Raw genomic sequence first — 16,449 nt, forward strand, 5'->3', positions numbered from 1 at the left:
CTTTGTCCTGTCCCTCCATCCCGCGTCCAAAGCCCCGCTCCAGGGTTCCTGGAGCCCCTTTAGGCACTGGAGCTGCTCTAAGGTCTCCCTGGAGCCTTCTCTTCTCCAGGTTAAACAACCCCAGTTCCACTTGTGTGATCACTTGTGCCTTTAGGGGATGACACTGACTCTTCCAGGGGGTTATTTCAGCCTGCAGTAGCTGAGTGCATGACTGCCACAAGCACACAGAGCTGCAGTGGGCTGCTGGCTTCACAGGCATTAACGTAGCCATGTTCCTCTCTCCTGTCCTTCAAGCAAAACAAAATGGAAGACAGGTTGGATGAAGCCATCCACGTGCTGAGGAATCACGCTGTGGGCCAGACAGGCGCCATGCCGAGCAACCATGGGGACATGCACGGCCTGCTGGGCTCAGCACCGGCCCACAGTGCCACCGTGGGCAGCCTGGGCCAGGCCTTCCCAGCCTCAGTCATGTCCCTGGGGAACAGGCACCCGAGTCTGGTAAGTGTGGAAGCATCACGGCAGCTGGTGGGGACATGCTGGGGACCCGTGTCCTGGGGTGCCCTGGTATCCAGAGGAGTTTGGGTTGAAGGGACCTTAAAGCTCCTCCAGCTCCAACCCCTGCCACGGGCAGGGACACCTTCCACTAGAGCAGGTTGCTCCAAGCCCCTGTGTCCAACTTGGCCTTGTTGCCTTTGTTGTGAGAAGAGCTCAGTGAGGTCCAGGTTGGGTCAGCTGGTGACAGCTTTGAATGGGTGACATGCAGCGTCTCACCTTGTTCATGCAGGAGGGTTGAATCAGCACCAAGCACAGTGGTGGCTCTTGGGCACAAGCCGCCCGTGCCACTTGCTCATGCTCCTTCTCAGGGCAGGCAGAATTGGTGAAAGCTTTTCTTTCCTCTAACATGGATGGGAATCCCTCAAAACAGCTTCAAGCCATCCCTGGGATATGCAGGAAGGAGGAGAGGGATCTGGTGCAGGGCAGGACACAGGTATAGAGAGCCAGGTATTGCCAGGACTTCTCAGCTGCAAACCCTTCAGGCTGGCACCACGTCCTTCTGTGCACTTGGGGAGTGCTGATGTGTGATGGCTCTTTCAGGCTCCAGGGAGCACGACAGCTCCTGGGTGCCCTGAGCACATGGATGATGGGGTCCCTCCCTTGCTGGGTCACTAGGTCCCCATTGTCCAGAGGCTGGTGACCACAGGAGAGCTGGTTGCCTGGTGCAGCAAACAGTAACACATCTCCAGTCCCTCTAAAGAACCAGACGTGCTTCCCTCCTGAGCTCCCCAGACTCAGCTACTGAGCAAGTAAGGGGGAGGCAGCACTGATGGGGTCTTTCTGCTTGGTCCAGCTGACCTGCAGTGCCCCTGCCATGGTCCTTGGAGGAGAGCTGGTGCTGGAGCAGGTTGGCTGTTCCCTCCTGCATGCCTGCAGTCTGGATAGTGGGAGTGTGTGAGGAGGGCATGTGGCTGCACCTCAGCCTGGTTAGCATAGGTGTTCAGAGTGGCTGCGCCCATCCCCACTGGCCATGATGCTTCCCCCCCTCAAGGCTTGCTTTGCTTGTTCTGCTCTAGGTGGGAGGAGGTCACCCTGAAGATGGGTTGTCCAGCAACCCCAACATGCTCCACAACCATGTTACACTTCCATCACAACCCAGCTCACTCCCTGAGCTCAGCAGGCAGCAGGACACGTACAGCGGTAAGGCAGCTCTGCTCATGTGCACGCTTGGGGCTTGCCTGCCACGGGGGAGATTCGGGTCACCCATTAGGTCCTGCCCTGCGCAGCAGCAGCAGCCTGGGGGGAGATGGGTGCTCTTGCAAGGCTGGTGCTTCTTTGCAGCATTCACAGGGCTGTTCCTACCTTCAGCCTTTTCCAGAGATTTAGCCTACACGTTCCTGTCCCTTCTGCCAGCTCTGGGTGCACAGAGCCACTGCTCTGGGCCCTGCTCTGCTGAGTGAAGTTGGACCTGGAAGATGGGGAGGAGGAAAGCGGGGAGTGGTGGCAGGGCAGAGCCAGCACCCCTCTAACTCCTCTTCCTGCAGATTAACAATGCAGGATGAGGCTGGGAGGCCAGATGCTGGTGATGCAGTGCAAGAAGACCAAGGCCTGGTGCCCCCCCAAATCCTCTGTGTGGGTCAGGCTCCTCCAACCTTCATGTGTGGCTCTGCTTCCTCAGCAGGTTTGTCAGGGGGGCTGGGGCGAAGCAGTGTCTCCTCGGGAACCAGCGAAATAAAGAGGGAAGAGAAGGAGGACGAGGAGAACACGTCGGTGGCAGATAACTCAGAGGAGGAGAAGAAGGAGCTGAAACCCTCCAGGAACAGAACAAGGTGCTCTTTGAACAGGTCTCTCCCTTCATTTACACATGACCAGGCTGGGGGCATTTGGGCTGGGGTACAGCCACAGTGACCCCCAGGCTCTGGGCTTGGCCCGGGATCATCCTATGGCACAGACCCACCAGGCGCTGCCCACCACAGGAGCCTTGGGTGTCCTCACACAGAGATGGCCCAACCTGGGCTCCCTGCCAGCCTCTGCTGCTGGCCTCCATCCCTGTGGCCTCAGGGCTTCCTCGTGCTCCTAAAGCAGAGGGCTTGTGCCTTTACCCATACGAACTGCACCCACCTGCGTGGTCTCCTGGAGCGTTGCTTGTGGCCATGCATGGAAAGGACTGGAAGGGACTGAATGCTCAACTGCCCTCAGTCAGGGGCTGGGAAGCTTTTGACCTCCTCCCTGCCTCTGGCCATCTCCACTGTTTGCTCTGAGCTCCTGTATCCTCTGTCACATCCAGTCAGGTTTGCGGCAGTGGATCAGGTTGAGTCTTTCCAGCGTGCTGGCTTGTCTGCAACCTCACTGTCAGCTCGGAGACCTCACCAGGGTGCTGCTGCCCAGAGGGGCAGTGCCAGCCCTGCTGCTCCAGACTGCAGCCACCTCCTGTCCTGGAGGCAGAGGGCTGCAGCTTCCCAAAACACCAGCTTGGGACACCAATGTTGCCCCCTACTCTTTCTCCAGGCCACCTTACAACCTCCTAGCAACAAGCTCAGGCCTTAATCGCTTTGTGGTTTCTTTCTGTGTTGTTTAAAACCAAAACAAATCCCAAAAAAGAGGCAGAAGAAGAACCTTAATAGCTTCTGTGTAAAGTCCCCATGTGTCCCTGTGTCTGAGCGCGGGACACTGAGCGGGGACAAACGGGTGTCCTGGCTCTTGGGGCTCAGTGTCTTGGTGCCTCGATGTGTGTTTCTTTTCTGTGAGTTGACCAGTGCTGAGAGTGCACGCGAGGAATGTCCCTGTCTCGTTCTTATTTTAAACCATTAGTCAAGATGAGGATGAGGAGGACGATCTTCTTCCCCCAGAGCAAAAAGCCGAGAGAGAGAGAGAAAGGAGGGTCGCCAATAATGCCCGTGAGCGCCTGCGGGTCCGTGACATCAACGAGGCCTTTAAAGAGCTCGGACGCATGTGCCAACTCCACCTAAACAGCGAAAAACCACAGACCAAACTGCTAATCCTACACCAGGCCGTATCAGTCATACTGAACCTGGAGCAACAAGTTAGAGGTCAGTGAGGGTCCCGGAGTGGTGATATTTTACGTATCTGATCGGCACGGGGCTGTCTGTCTGTCTCCTGTGACATGTGCTGTGGTGCCTTGCACTGTCTCTCTGCCCTGTGGCCTTGGGTTCTCAAGGCCGTTGATGTCCTTTTTTACTTCCCTGTTTTTTGGTTTTCTTTTTTTAATGATTTTATTTTTAACCTGGTTTTGCATCCCTGCTGCTCTCTCCTTTGCCCCCCGCTGCCACCGCGCGTGCTGCATGCCAGTCCCCACGGGGGCACCTGCACCGTCCTCGCTGTCCTGCAGCAAGGTGTTTGGTTCAGCTGCTTGGCCAGCAAAATGAGGGAATGCAACAAAAACCCCCCACATTTCCCAGAGGGGACACAGATCTGATGCCTCTGCTCCAAGCACAGAGCCCAGCTCTGCTCCCAGCAGCAGGCGCTGCCCTGTCCCTGCTGGCCAACCCAGCACAGGGCTCTGTGCCCCCGGCCCCATGGCTGTGGGCACCCGGGAACACCTCGCTAGAGCCATGGAGGGGCAGTGGGATGGAGACACTTCCTTCCCTCCCTCCCTCCCTCCCTTCCTTTCTTCCCTTCCCTTCCACCCTCCCCTTCCTATTTCTTCGAGGTATTTCAGTTCCTGTGAAGTAAAATGTTCCCTTCCCCTTGCCCTTCCCCTTTTCCCTTCCCTCCTCTCTCCTTCCCTCTTCTCCCTTCCTCTGTCCTTCCCATGAGGGCATCCCCCTCAGCCACCAGTGCTTCCCCGTATCCCAGTGGGAAGGGAAGCATAAGGCCTTGGCTTCCCGCTCCAGAGGCCTTTGCTGCTTGGTTCCTGCATCCTGCAGTGCATGCTCGTGCTCCCGTGGCAGGTTAACCCCCTTTCTCTCTGCAGAGGCTGTTGTAACACCATCGCTGGTTTGTGCCTGGCTGTGCTCCTCTCTGCTGGCCTCTGCTGTTGCATTGATGTTGGAGTCCTTTGTGCCTCTCTTCAGTTTGTAATTTTTTGCCTTTCATAACATGTATATTTTTTCCTGTCTCTTTTTTTTTTATTTATTTTTTTTTTTAGTAATTCCCCCTTCCTTTTATTTCCAGTTTTTATTTCTCAGTTCTGTTCTTTCCAATCTCCTACAGACAGTCCCCAGCCGTGACCTCTCGGGGGTCCCACTCTCTACCTTCTACTTGCTGCTTGCGGATTGAGGCAGGAGCTGTGGGGCGGTGGGGGGCAGGCAGAGTTGGCACCGTGTTCACTTTGGTCTCCCACGCTTGTCCCTTTTTAAACCCTTCCCGGAGGGAAGCGAGCTGAGCCCCACACGTTGCTGTAACAGGCCTTGGTGCAGGCAGCCAGGGCGGCCCTCTGCTGCCAGCTTTAGCCTTTAGGCTGCTTTGCAGGAGAGAAGTCAAGTCCCACATCCTCTCCTGCATTGCTGCTGTGGAATTCAGGTCATTGGGACCCAGCTGGGGCTGCCAGGATCCTCCTGCTGCCATCAGTAGATAACAGGGAAGAAAGGGAAAGAAGATTAGGGGTTGTTGCAGGGGGCCAGGCAGGTTAGTGCCCCCTTTGAGCAGGGCACAAGTTCACCGCACATCCTTATCACCTGGAGGACGTAACTTGGATAGGACGAGGGGTGATGGTTTTAAACTAAAAGAGGAATGTTCAGGCTGGATGTGAGGAAGAAATTCTTTACAGTGAGAGTGGTAAAACACTGGCACAGGTTGCCCAGAGAGGTGGTGGATGCACCATCCCTGGAGACATTCCAGGCCAGGCAGGCTGTGGTTCTGAGCAACCTGATCTAGTTGAAGATGTCCCTGCTCATTGCAGTGGGGTTGAACTAGATGAGCTTTGAAGGCCCCTTCCAACCCAAACTATTCTGTGATTCTATGACCCTGCAGGGGCCATGCAAACTACTTGCTGATGGCAGGGAGATGACCCCATCCTGCTCATCTGCTGCTGGAGCTGTGTCCCTCCTCAGGGGAGCCATCAGCCAGGACTGAGCAGGGTTCTGCCATGGGTGGGTCACCGGTGGTTCTGCTCTCCCCAGCCATCCTGGACATGCTGGAGAGAAGGTGGCAGTGAGGAGGGGGTGCAGGCAGGGACAAGACAGCATGGAGAGGATGCAGGCATTGACAGAGGGCAGCCTCCTGTCCCACACAGGCAAACACTGGCCTGGGGAGTCCTTGCTCCCCATTCATGCAGTTGGGACCATCTGAAGGCTCCCTCCCAGGAAGGCTCTGACTCTGCAGCCCCTCTTCGGTGAAGGCTCATCCCCACGTGGCTCCCCTGGAGCTGAAGGCCATGATCTGTCCCAGTGCCAGGTCTCACCCAAGGACCCTCCTCAGATAGGGGTCTTTCCTGCAAGAATTTTTGCTCTGGGGGAGAAGGTCGTCTGTACCCTAAACTGGGGGTGTGGAGGGGACGGGCTACAGGCCAGGCCACTCTTTAAGGTGCTGCCAGCACGACTCTGCCTTTCCCCCCCTGCCAATCCCTGCCTGTTTTGGGCACCCCTGGAGTGCTGCCAGTGGTGGAGCCTCTCCCAAAACTCCTGACAGTGCCTGGAAAAGAAAATCACCCCCTTCCAGTGTGATTTTGCTGGGTTGAAGGATCTGGATTCAGTGTCTGCATGTGAGACTGACGCTCAGCAGCAGCTGGAGCACTTGGATCTGGCCCCTGCTGCTGCCCCCCCACCTGTAAGAAGGTCTGGGCCTGACTGACCAAAACACCTTCAATGGCACAGGGTGCCCAGAGAAGCTGTGGCTGCCCCATCCCTGGCAGTGTTCAAGGGCAGGTTGGACACAGGGGCTTGGAGCAACCTGCTCTAGAGGAAGGTGTCCCTGCCCGTGGCAGGGGGTTGGAACTGGATGAGCTTTAAGGTCCCTTCTAAGCCAAACCATTCCATGATTTTGCTGCAGATGTGATTTTTGAAGGAAATCTTACAAATAGAGATTGGTTTTCTCCCAAAAAGCCTTTCCTTGGGAGATGAACCTGATGGTTTTGGCTGAGGAACCCACCCTGAACTTTTAGTTTTCAGCCAAAAACGAACAGGAAGGCAAAGTCGTGCAGAGAGGAGAAGGTGCGGGTGCTGATATTGCAGCCCCTGCCCACTCTCACCCCTGGCAGCACCCTCCAGCCCCGTGCTGGCAGCACCTTGCCGTGGTTCACAGAGGCAACACACAGCCCCAGTAGCCTGCAGTGCTCCAGGAAGTGCCCAAGACAAATTGGCTTTGCAAAGTGAGGCTGTTCGAACCGTTTGCAGTGGACACCAGCAGCACTACCAGCATGGCAACATATAGCCCCCTCCTTGCTACCACCCCCCTGACTAATCCCTGTGGTGCTATGAACCCAGCAGTACAGACGAGGCCTTGTCACTGGAGGACAAAGATCTGAGGGACCGGGAGAGGAGAATGGCCAATAACGCCAGGGAAAGGGTGCGTGTGCGGGACATTAACGAGGCCTTTAAAGAACTGGGACGCATGTGTCAGATGCACTTAAAAACGGACAAAGCACAGACCAAACTGATCATCCTACAGCAAGCGGTGCAGGTCATTCTGGGCCTGGAGCAGCAAGTACGAGGTATGGTAACAGCTGCAGGTGCCTTTCGGGGCCTTTCTCTTCCCCCCGTGTCTCTGCGTGTGCGTCCATCTCTGTTGTGACTCCTGCTTTCCGTGCGAGGTCGTGTTTACACTGGCTGAGCTTTCCAAAGCCCCGGCCCAGGGTGGATTCAAGGCCGCTCTGGCCATCCCCCTTTCATGCTTAATGGGAATTTGGCATCTGCATTCCATTAAGCAGCTTTGGAAAACTCAGTCGTCAACTCTGAGGGCTGGCTGAGGCGCTTGGGGTTCTCTCAAAGCAACCACATGTGTCAGTTGGCATGGTGTTTGAGCCGGGCATGGGGTTCTGCTTTAGCAGGGGTCTGGCCAAGTTACTGCAGCCACTGCAAGGAGCAGCAGGCAGAGAGCAGCTTGCACTGAGGTGGTTTCCTCGCATGGTCCCATCTGTCTGTCCTGGGACTCTGTCCTTGCTCTCTCTTTTGGATTGCTGCTGCCACGCGCGATGCTGTTGCCCAAACTGAGGTTGCTTCCCTCCCTCCCTCCTTCCCTTGATGTTTTTGGCATAGAGCGCAATCTGAACCCTAAAGCAGCCTGCTTGAAGCGTCGGGAAGAAGAGAAAGTGTCCGGAGTAGTAGGAGATCCCCAGATGACACTTTCAGCTTCACATCCTGGTCTAGGAGATGGTCACAACCCTGTTGGACACATGTAAAGGTATCATCCCTCACCCTGTGATCCCAGCACCCCACTGTGGGTCCAACTCACTGCCAGTGCACGCTGGATGGATGCTCAGGCCCCATTCGTTTGGCACCAGCCAGTGTCCTTCCTAATTTACTTTCAGTAGGTGACTTGCATGTGCATCTCATTTGCTTGTCTGGGGAGACCCAAAGCCTCTGCCCCATGAGAGGGGTGCAGCCCTGTAGCCAAGATAGAGGGTTTTGGTGCTTGCTCTACCCTGGGTGAGCTCAGCTCTGCTCTGCGCCTCCCAGCCCTGCCCCACTTGGCTCCCAGAAACCAGCAACTTGTTTTCCTGGTGGACCTATGGGAGGGAATGAGCAGGTTCCAGAAATTCCCAAAGAGACACATAAGGTGAAATTCTTCCAGCGAGACCATGGCAGATGCAGGCTTTGTGCTGTCCCCATTTTTAAGGGAAGCCTGTGCTTGGCCAGGAGTAGCTGACCCCATTTGGCCTCGAGTGTAGGGATGTCAAGGGGGGATTGAGGAGATCAGGAACAGTGGGTCCTGTGCTGCAGTGCCTCAGCTTGCAGCACCAGCACACCCTGGAGCACATGGCACCAGGCTGAGTGGTGCAGGTGACACGCTGGAGGGATGGGATGCCATCCAGAGGGACTTGGACAAGCTTGAGAAGTGAGCCTGTGTGAACCTTATGAGGTTCAACAAGGCCAGGTGCAAGGTACTGCCGATTTCGCTATCAATACAGGTTGGGGGATGAAGGGAGAAGGACTTGGGGGATTGGACATGTGTGGGCAAAGTGCACTTGCAGCCCAGAAGACCAATTATATCTTGGGCTGCATCCCCAGAGCGTGAGCAGCAGGTCGAGGGAGGGGATTGTCCCCCTCTGCTGTGCTCTGGGAAGACCCCTCTGCAGTCTTGGGTTCAGCTCTGGAATCCTCAGTACCCAAAAGACATGGACCTATTGGAGACTGTCCAGAGAAGGGCCACAGGGGGCTGGAACTGGATGAGCTTTAAGGTCCCTTCCAACCCAAACCAGGCTGGGATTCTATGACATCTGCTGCACCTGCAGCTGCCCTGAAAAGACAAGAGCCCAAGCGAGTGTCTTGGCAGCCCAGTGAGTTCCTGTCTGGGCTCTGCTGTGGCCACATCGAGCATCAGGGCTGACTCCTGCAGAGACAAGGCTGCAGCAGGGGGCCTTGAGCTTGAGGAGCAGTTTTATTCTCATTTGGGTTTCTCTCACTTTTTTTTTCCATTTATAGGTCTGTTTCTTCTTCTGGATCCAGAGATCTGTAGGAAGAAAACTCTCGGTGTGACCTGCAACCTTCTCTACCCATGAACTTTAGTACTGCTAATACTGACACACGTGGATGGATCCTGGCGTGACGTAAGGGGTGGAAAACACACACCTTGTCAAAAACAAACAAACAAAAATTGCCTTAAGTATAAAGTGCAGAACAGTCAATACATATCACTCAGTTAGGAGGGGGTGGCGTGTTCTCTTGGCTTGTTCACAAGCAGCCAGCAGCAAAATTGTGCCTAAGCTTGATATTTCTTTTTTAAAACAAACAAAAAAAAAAAAGAACATTAGTTATGAGATTTTTTTATGTAGAACAAATAGCAATGCCTTTGGGTTGGTTTTTTGGTTTTTTTTTTTAGCTTCTTTTGCATATGTTTTGTAAGCAACGAAAAGAATTTTTTTTTGTATAAAAAAAAAAAAAAAGTCTTGTACCCCACATGCTTTTCTGCTGCTGTTTCTATAGTTAACGTTGCATCTTTAGAATCAACCAGAATATTAAAATTGTATTAAGAGAGACTGGATATAAAGAGAGGAATTCTCAGATTCGGCTCTGCAAGCCACTAAAAGCGAATGTAGCCACAGCAAGGGGATGTTCTTTCTTGCTTGGCTTGTACCTTCCATTAGACAAAAACAAACTCCTGTGCTGAAGTCACCATCGCTTTGCTTTTGGCCGCTTCTGAGTTGGGAAAAGGAAGTTAAACAGCAAAGCCAGTTGCAGCAGCATCCCTCAGCCGTGCTCCCGCTCCTTCTGGGAGGTGACCAAGGGCCTTTGAGGGTCTCTGCAAGATTTGCTTTACTCCTGGAGCATCCCAGAAGCTGCAGTCCCACCTGGGAGAGGAGGTGCCCCACAGCCCACCCGGAACATCGTGATCCCGGAGCTGCCGGGAGGGAGCAGGCCTTGGGGGTGGAAGAGAACCGAGGGACGGGGACGCTTTCAAGGTAAGCAAAGAGTCAACACAGAGGCAAGAGGAAAGCCTTGGCCGGAGGGAAGCGCTCCTTGCCCCTGCATCCAAGCAAACGCCTGCTCCCAGAGGCACTTCCCGGGGCAGCACGGAACAAAGATGAACTGAACAAAGCTGGAGGACTGGGAAGAGGCCAAGGTGGATGGAGCAAAAGGCAGGAGCAGGACATGGCGCCAGCAACCTTGCAGCAGCCAGAGCCACAGATGCTGGTGGCAGGCAGGGGAGCAGCGACCTGGCTCATGCGCTCACTCAAGCCCTCAGCAAGCCGGAACCAGCAGCAGGATCCAGTGCAACTTCTCCCCCCATTGAGCCACCCCATCAGAAGGGCAGAACACTGCAGGCTTGTGGGGAGGGGTGGTGTCACACCCCACCTTCACCCGCTGATGTATCTCCAATCCAATCCCATTGGAGGCAATCTCAGCTCAGCACGCTGCCTGGCTTGCCATGGGGATGTGAAGTGGTCACTGTCACCTCCACATGGGCTCCTCTCTCCATGCTGGAAAGGAGGGGAGCAATGAGCACCATGCTCCAGCAGCCAAGCCAACAATTCCTTCACTCCAAGGGCTTCCCAGTGTCACTTCTGACCGCTCCGGTGTGCTCAGCAGGAGGAAGACCCTTAGCGTGCCTGGAGGTGCAGGAGCAAATGAAGAGCTGCTCAGTGGTGCTGAGCTGTTGGTAGCCATTCTGGATTTGGCAATGGAAAAGCATCCACTGGAAATTTATTCTTGCTTCTTCCCTCTCCTTCCCCTTTTGAAGCATTTTGTGCCCAGTTCTTCCCAGCTCTGCAGGTGGATAGGGTTAGCTCCGGGGGGAACATGTTAAATCCCATCTCAGAGGTGGCTGTAATGCTCTTGGACTGGGGCTGGCTGCTGCCTGGATCTGCCCAGCAGAGCCCAATCAGGCAGGATGGTTCATGGGGCACGACTGCTGGTCTGGGGGGACATGGGGACAGCAAGTACAGTAGCACCTGCAGCAGCAGGGCCCATCTCTCCCCTCTGCTTCTGTGGCCTGTGTTCCTGGGAAAGCTGTATTGCTTTGGCACAGGGAAAGGGCAGGACTGGCACACAAGACAAAGTCCTACAGCACTTCCTAGCAATCCCAGGTTTTGGTATAACCTCCTGGTGTTCCTCTGTGCTCATTGTTATGCTTTGTGCTCCAGCAAAACCTGCTGGAAATGCTCAGGACATTGATCATCTCCCACCTACACCTGGGTACCATGGGCTCAGCCTCTGTAGCATCTCAGGAGATAAACTGCTGGAGCAGCATGAGACCATCTCTCCCTGCTGCCCCCGGCACTCTGCAACATCCCACCGTAGCTCTGAGGCTTCCATGTGCTCCTGGCATTCCCAGCCTCCAGCCTGCTGCTCCCACCATCAGTTCTGTGTGGTTAGACCTGAGACCACAGCAGCCTCCAGTTCCAGGAAGGCTGGAAAGGTCAGTGGCTGTGGTCTCTTCAGCCCAGGAACATGCGTTCTTCTCACCCGTGTCAACAGACATGTTTCAGCCTAATGAACTCGAGACGTTACAACACTCTTCCCTCCTTTGGGTCCTTCTGCCTGCTGAAGCACTGGGCAGTGCAAGGCAGATGAGGCTTTCTTCCATGGGTGACAACGTTCCCCTGTGGAGCTGGTCCCCTTGCAGTACAAGCCATGTCTTCCTGAAGCATCCTGCTATGTTGGGTTGTGCTTCAGATGCTGGAGCAGGTAAAACATGCAGGGAGGGGGCAGTGCCTCTCCGCTGCCAGGTCTGGATGCTCAGACAACCCCCATTCATCCACTGCAGTAGGAACTGGAGACTCACCGGCTGCTCTCTGCTTCATCCCACGAGCATTCTTGCCCTTTCATAAGGATGGTGCTGAAGCCATTGGCGTGCTCAATGCTCAGGATGTTCTGCTGCTTCCATGCCACTGTCCCAGGACCAGGGAGGGATGGAGCAGTGTCTCAGCCCTGGCAAGCTTGAAACCATGCAAAAAAAACCCAACAAAAAACCGAAGTGCTTCCCCAACACTTGGATTTTGCAACAAGCATTTGAGGTGACGGTCAGGTACAACTGGATTTGAGAGAGATTGTAGTCAAGAAAAACCTGGAAACTCAACACAATTGGAAATTTGAGAAGATTGATGATTCATTCAACTCCTTCATCCTGGCTGATGCTCTGCAGGCCAGGGAGGACTCCGGATGAGATGGAGCCTTTCCCATCATCCCCACACCACCAGGCATTGCAACAGAGATGGGGCTTTTTGTCTGCATTTAGGTGGTTTAGATGCCGTTTCCTTGACAGCAAAACCAGCTTAATGTCCTGAGCAAGGTTTGGATGAAGGTCCTCAAACATAAACCCTCCTTGGTGCCAGGGTTTGGAGGAGATCTTCATTGCTCCTGCAGGAAAGCACAGTATCGGGGGCTGGTCGTGCCCAGGAGCTGTCTCGGAGGCATCTCTGCTCTCCAGGTGCCCAGAGAGCAATTGTGGAATGCAGCAAAGAAAAATTCCTTTGGCTTGCCAGCGTGTTTGGCTCGGTGTGAATGTAGTGCCTATAACCTGACAGGGAAAGTGGCTTTTCTGAAAATGAGCACTGGTGGATACTGCCCTCAAAATGCCACCAGGCCAGCCCTGAAATACCAGCCCATTGAAATGGGACTTTCATCTTTAGGTGTCATGGTCAGAGGGCCAGGGTCTGTGGCCTCTCCAGCCCATGGTTCTGCTGGCATTCAGCTGTGCCATTTACAGATCACTTTTCTCCCCAGACTTGCTTCTCTGCCTGTCTGCATGTCCCTCACAAAGAGACGTGTCACGGGGAGGTGACATGCTGCAGAGTGGCATTTACTGTTCTGCTTCCTTTCTCAGCCTTGCATGCATGGGTTCTCCTGGGCTGTGTGCCCCTCATCATTGCAGGCCGCAACCCCCCTGCAAAGCTTCCTTCCTCGGAAAGGGACTTGGGGGAGAAGCCACCTTCCCCTTGTGCATTCTCTAGTTTCTCATTTTCCAGGCTGCAGTAACAGAGCTGCATCAAACGGCACAACTGGGGTCCCAGGGGCACAGCTTCCATGGAAAGCTGCTTGTGTGGCACCTACCCTTGGTCTGGCCTGTGACCCACCAGTCAGACCTGCTCCCAGCTGAGCAACTGGCCTGGCTTGAGTGCAGCTCCAGGCTCTTTGCCAGCATCTCCTTGGGCTTTCTGCTCCCTGCTTTTACAGCTTGCACTAGATATCCTACAGAGGTGTGTTGGCAGAAGGGACAGGACCTGGGACATCTGGATCCCACTCTGTGCCACTTAAGTCTGCACTGAGAGCAAGAGGCACAGCAGTGCCTCGGCAGATGGTTTGCATGCATTGATCCTGCATCTGGCTGTCAGCAGCAGGTCGATGCCAGCCCCAGGCAGTGGGGTCAGCTTGCTGCCCCTTCCCTGTGCACCATCACTGCGGGGCAGGGGTCTGGATGCTTTGCAGGTTTTTTGCCCTCTCCAGTAGAGAAATGCAGAAGTGTGATGTGAAACCTCCCCAAGTGTGACTTCAGCGAAGGGGTCTTTCTTTCAGCCCCTGCGTCAGTGGTGAGCTGGGTTCCTAGAGGCTTGGCAGTCGCTGCCTGGAAGTGGTTGAACAGGAAGGAAAGAGGCAGGCTGGGATTTCCCCAGGAGTCTGCAATTTCAGGTTCAGTGCAGGAGCTGCTCGCAAAGGTCCTTTGTGTCTTACGTATGTACCCACTGAGGCCAGCAGAGCCTTTGGAGCCTGGGCCCTTGCTGTGCCATTCAGCACGTCCTCCCCCTCGGCAGATGGGGAGGAGGCCTTGAGAAACAGGAGGCTTTGGAAAACCCCGATCCCCTGCACCCCTCAGCTTTGCTCCCATGGGAAGGCTGCCAACTTCAGTGCCAGTGGAGCAAATAGTCCTCTTGCAGGCCCTGCTGTGTGCTGTGCTGGTGACTCGGGCCTGGGATTTCAGAACAGAGCTGAAAATGAGGAGGTGAAGCAAAGCTGGTACTGGAGTTGGGCCAGGACAAGTCATCAGCCCCCAAGGGGCAGTGCTGGCTCACCTGGAGCAAGCCATGGCCACTGGATTCCCCTGTTCCTGCTCAACACCAGCAATAGCAAGACCTGTTCTCTGTACCATAAGCTTGCACAAGGTCTTTGCCCTGTTAAATCCTATGCAACTCCCTCTCCTCTCCCCTAGGGCTCTCCAGATCCCATCCCAGCCCATGCTTTCTGCTCTTGTCCATGACTGCTGAGTTCCTGCTCCCTGCTGCTCTTAGGGTCCAGCTTCACTTCAAGCAGCTCCAAAAGCATTTCAAGGTGTGTGCTCTGGAGCTGGAAGTGGGTAAAGGGGTGAGACCATAGGAATATCCATTCCAACAAATGCTGCAGGAGCTGAGCACTGAATTGGAGAGGACAAGGCCTGGTCCTAGGGCTTCTCCATGCACCCTTCACCCTCCTGTGCCTTCTGCTCAATACTTGGTGGCTCACTGCCAGCATCCTTCATCTCACACTGTCTCCCCCAGTACCACTTGAATGGAGAAGCTGTGTCCCACCTTGTTGCTGCCCAGCTCTACAGACTGCTCTGTTAATACCCGAGCCTTGGGCTTGGCTTGGCTGGTCTTCCTTCAACCTCCTCAAGCCTGAAGGTGTGTTTTCCTTCCTCCTGTGTACCCCATTCTCCGCAGCCAGCACCTCCAAGCTGTCTCCCTTCATGCACAGGCACCATGGGTCTCTTCACAGTGAGGCAGGACCATGCCACCATCTGTCCATCAGCTGGGGCAGAGACTTGAGGGTTCAGGAGGTGGATGCTGCGGGTCGGTCCCATGGCGTGGCTGCCTCTCCTCGTCCTGCTGCCTTGGGGCTGGTGTGGGGGGACCCGGTGCTCTGCACAGAGGTTTGATCTTCAATTCACCCCTTCTGGAGAATCAGCACTGCAGTGCCTTTGCCTGTGGGACTCCTGCATGAGCCGAGCATGGAGATGGGCTCTGGTTAAGACAATGCAGGCTGCGGGTGTCCTTTCTGCCAAACCTTGTGTGTCCATCCTGCACCCCACCCTCTGGGGATGCAAGAGGCAGCCCTGCCATGCATCTCCACATGGGTATTTCTGTTCCTCTGCTTTCGTACACCTTGGGTCTTGCAATACCCACCATGGTCCAGCCAAGCACCTACCAAGTTGGAAGGAGAGGGAATAAAACTCATTCCCTGTCACATCTTGATACAGTGCAGGAGAGCAAAGGGCTTTGTGCCTCAGAATGGGGTGCCCCGGACACTGAGGCCTTTTGCTGAAGAGCATCCCTGGGCTGTGCCCATGGGAGCTGTGGAGCTCCCCATGGCAGCGAGCTGGGGACACCACGGTTCCCCCTTCCCGGTGCTATGTCTTCCCAAATCACTTGAAACCCACCAGCGTTCGAGCCCAACCACATGCCTGGACCTTGCAGCCTGCAGGAAACGACCCCTTTTCTCTGGAGGGCTCCAGCTCAGTGGGGAAACGAAGTGCTCCTGGGTTGCTCTTTCGCTCTATTTTTGTAGGACAGGGGGTGAGAGATCCCTGCAGAAGTTGTTTATTATTGACCCCGCAGAAAGTTTTGGGTTGGTTTTGGGGGTTTTTTTGGCCTTCAAAAACAAACAAAAACTAATGGTCCTTGCTTTTGATGTTTATGCTGCCTACCTGTAAATCCAGATGTACTTAAGTGGCTGAAATCCTTGTTCTTAAATCAGATACACATTATAGTTTTGAACTATATATATAGTAAATATATATATATATGCCTAACCCAGCAAAAAAAAAAAAAAAAAAGTATTCCTCCTAACCCAGCAAAAAAAAAAAAAAGGATTTGGGGGTGGGGAAATGCATTGTCCTTTGAAATGAATCACAATTGGGGGATAAAATTGTGTTTCTGAGTGCCTCAAGATATGAATTGTTTTCATTTTTTTAAATAATTTTATACAAGTGTCAAAACAGCTGGCTGGATTATTTGGAATTTTTAAATAATCCTAACTTTTTTAAGGTAGAATTTGAGAACTGTCCTGTATATAACAGTAATGTAGCAATAAATGTGACATTTTATAACAATATTCCTTTTTTTGTTGTTGTTGCCCGTATCTGTCTTTCGGCTGTTGTACACCTATGAATGCAAAGTTGTAATAAAGGTTGTACCTTGTGCTACGAAGAAAGAGAAGATACAGCAGGTTCTCAGACACCGTGCGCTCACTCTCTGTTCCTGTGTGCTGGGCATGAGTCGACCTCCCCACATCACCACTGTGTCACGTCCGGAGCTCGTACAGTGCAAGTGCTTCAGACCCCCAGCACGGAGCCTCCAGTGAGGAAGGTTTTTAGCACTGCCCATCCCCACGGGGTCTGGGGACCTTCCCAGTCGGAACCAGGCAGCTGCTCGCTCACTCCCCCTTTTTTTCCCCCTGCTCGCTCCCGGAGGGATGGGGAGGAGAATCG

The 16,449-nt window shown here is 54.2% G+C and overlaps 1 protein-coding gene across 1 annotated transcript in view; it reads left to right on the forward strand.

The window, feature by feature from the left end:
* Window positions 1-9,507, forward strand: part of TCF3 (transcription factor 3) — a gene marked incomplete at its 5' end in the record, with an annotated part of 13,713 nt that extends 4,206 nt beyond the window's left edge. The window contains 6 exons of the mRNA XM_010010523.1: window positions 295-498; window positions 1,572-1,695; window positions 2,177-2,324; window positions 3,307-3,545; window positions 7,650-7,794; window positions 9,036-9,507. Of these exons, the coding sequence (XP_010008825.1) occupies window positions 295-498; window positions 1,572-1,695; window positions 2,177-2,324; window positions 3,307-3,545; window positions 7,650-7,792 (858 nt within the window). The remainder of the gene's footprint in view (window positions 1-294; window positions 499-1,571; window positions 1,696-2,176; window positions 2,325-3,306; window positions 3,546-7,649; window positions 7,795-9,035) is intronic.
* Between the last annotated feature and the right edge of the window lie 6,942 nt (window positions 9,508-16,449).

This window comes from Nestor notabilis, unplaced genomic scaffold (assembly GCF_000696875.1).
Source record: "Nestor notabilis isolate BGI_N333 unplaced genomic scaffold, ASM69687v1 scaffold22782, whole genome shotgun sequence".
In the NCBI taxonomy this organism is placed as follows: domain Eukaryota; kingdom Metazoa; phylum Chordata; class Aves; order Psittaciformes; family Psittacidae; genus Nestor; species Nestor notabilis.